The sequence below is a fragment of the Austrofundulus limnaeus genome, unplaced genomic scaffold (assembly GCF_001266775.1).
Source record: "Austrofundulus limnaeus strain Quisiro unplaced genomic scaffold, Austrofundulus_limnaeus-1.0 Scaffold85, whole genome shotgun sequence".
NCBI lineage: Eukaryota > Metazoa > Chordata > Actinopteri > Cyprinodontiformes > Rivulidae > Austrofundulus > Austrofundulus limnaeus.
In genome coordinates this window covers 487086-489118 of record NW_013952487.1, presented here as the reverse complement: position 1 = coordinate 489118, position 2033 = coordinate 487086, and the positions used below count along the sequence as shown (strand labels likewise).

Genomic DNA, 2033 nt, shown 5'->3' with positions numbered 1-2033 from the left:
TTAACAAAGCTAAGACTTGTTTAGTGGATTAGTGGTTTAGCGTTAGCAAAGCTAAGACTTGTTTAGTGGATTAGTGGTTTAGCGTTAGCAAAGCTAAGACTTGTTTAGTGGATTAGTGGTTTAGCATTAGCAAAGCTAAGACTTGTTTAGTGGATTAGTGGTTTAGTGTTAGCAAATCTAAGACTTGTTTAGTGGATTAGTGGTTTAGTGTTAGCAAAGCTAAGACTTGTTTAGTGGATTAGTGGTTTAGCGTTAGCAAAGCTAAGACTTGTTTAGTGGATTAGTGGTTTAGCGTTAGCAAAGCTAAGACTTGTTTAGTGGTTTGGTGTTAATAGAGCTAAGATTCTTCTTTAGTGGTTTAGTGGTTAATGAATCTAACTTTGGTTAGCTGTGTCCACCACTCAGTAAAGATGGAGTTACAACGAGGACCTCACCAGGTTTTTGGCCTCCTGTAGTGAATCCTCCACTTCAGAGAAGCTGAAAGATGCCACGGTGATGAACTGACTGACCACGGGGACAAACTTGTCGATGGGATGCTGCGAGGACTGAGCCTGCTGGTACTGAAGCTCCTGCACAGAAACACACGTGCGTAAATATATCTTCAACGTGTTTCAGACGGTCCTTAAAGCTTCGCTGATCGTCCTCACCTCCTTGATGTTCTTCAGTCCAGACCTGAGCGTGCCGATCTCCTTCTCCAGCTCAGTCATGCTGCGGAGACAGAACATGCCTGAAGATTCTGGTCCTGGTTTCATGGTTCAGATCAGACAGAAGAAGTGTTTCATTCTTACCTGACTTTAGAAGCTTCTGGAACGTTCTGCAGCTCCTCGCTGAAGGCAGCAGCTTTGGGGAACTTCTTCTCCAGCACAGTGATCATGTAGTGCAGCAGAGTGAGGTTTCTACAAACAACAAGACTCGGTCAGGAACCGGCTGTTACCCGGGCAACCATCAGCTGATCAGGTGGCGACATAACTCCTCCCACAGAGGTCAGCAGGAAACCGTCGTACCTGTCGTTGCTGGACTTTGTATCAGCGATCTTATTGAGGCTGGACATCTTGAACCCGTAAGCATTTCCTCTTTGACCTTTGTTCATGTAGTTCCCAAACGCCAGGACCACCTGGAGGAGCTGACGCAGCGCACGGCTCTGGACCACCTCCTTCGAAGCAAGACTGAGGGCTGAAAGCAGAGGAACATCAGGAGGAACATGATGAGGAACATCAGCAGGAACATGATGAGGAACATCAGGAGGAACGTGAAGAGGAACATCAGGAGGAACGTGAAGAGGAACAGCAGGACGAACATGATGAGGAACATCAGGAGGAACATGAAGAGGAACATCAGGAGGAACGTGAAGAGGAACATCAGGAGGAACATGAAGAGGAACAGCAGGACGAACATGATGAGGAACATCAGGAGGAACATGAAGAGGAACATGTGGAGGAACATGAGGAGGAACATCAGGAGGAACGTGAAGAGGAACATGAGGAGGAACATCAGGAGGAACGTGAAGAGGAACATGAGAAGGAACATCAGGAGGAACATGAAGAGGAACATCAGGAGGAACATCAGGAGGAACATCAGGAGGAACATGAAGAGGAACATCAGGAGGAACGTGAAGAGGAACATCAGGAGGAACATCAGGAGGAACATGAAGAGGAACATCAGGAGGAACGTGAAGAGGAACATCAGGAGGAACATGAAGAGGAACATCAGGAGGAACGTGAAGAGGAACATCAGGAGGAACGTGAAGAGGAACATCAGGAGGAACGTGATGAGGAACATCAGGAGGAATGTGAAGAGGAACATCAGGAGGAACATGAAGAGGAACATGTGGAGGAACATGAGAAGGAACATCAGGAGGAACGTGAAGAGGAACATGAGGAGGAACATCAGGAGGAACGTGAAGAGGAACATGAGAAGGAACATCAGGAGGAGCATGAAGAGGAACATCAGGAGGAGCATGAAGAGGAACATCAGGAGGAACATCAGGAGGAACATGAAGAGGAACATCAGGAGGAACATGAAGAGGAACATCA

At 47.0% G+C, this 2033-nt stretch overlaps 1 protein-coding gene across 1 annotated transcript in view; it reads right to left on the bottom strand.

The window, feature by feature from the left end:
- The window catches only part of daam1a (dishevelled associated activator of morphogenesis 1a), a gene marked incomplete at its 5' end in the record, with an annotated part of 36173 nt that overhangs the window by 8592 nt on the left and 25548 nt on the right, over positions 1 to 2033 (bottom strand). Inside the window, 4 exon segments of the mRNA XM_014011839.1 lie at positions 435 to 569; positions 648 to 708; positions 789 to 896; positions 1005 to 1173. Coding sequence (XP_013867293.1) covers positions 435 to 569; positions 648 to 708; positions 789 to 896; positions 1005 to 1173 — 473 coding nt within the window.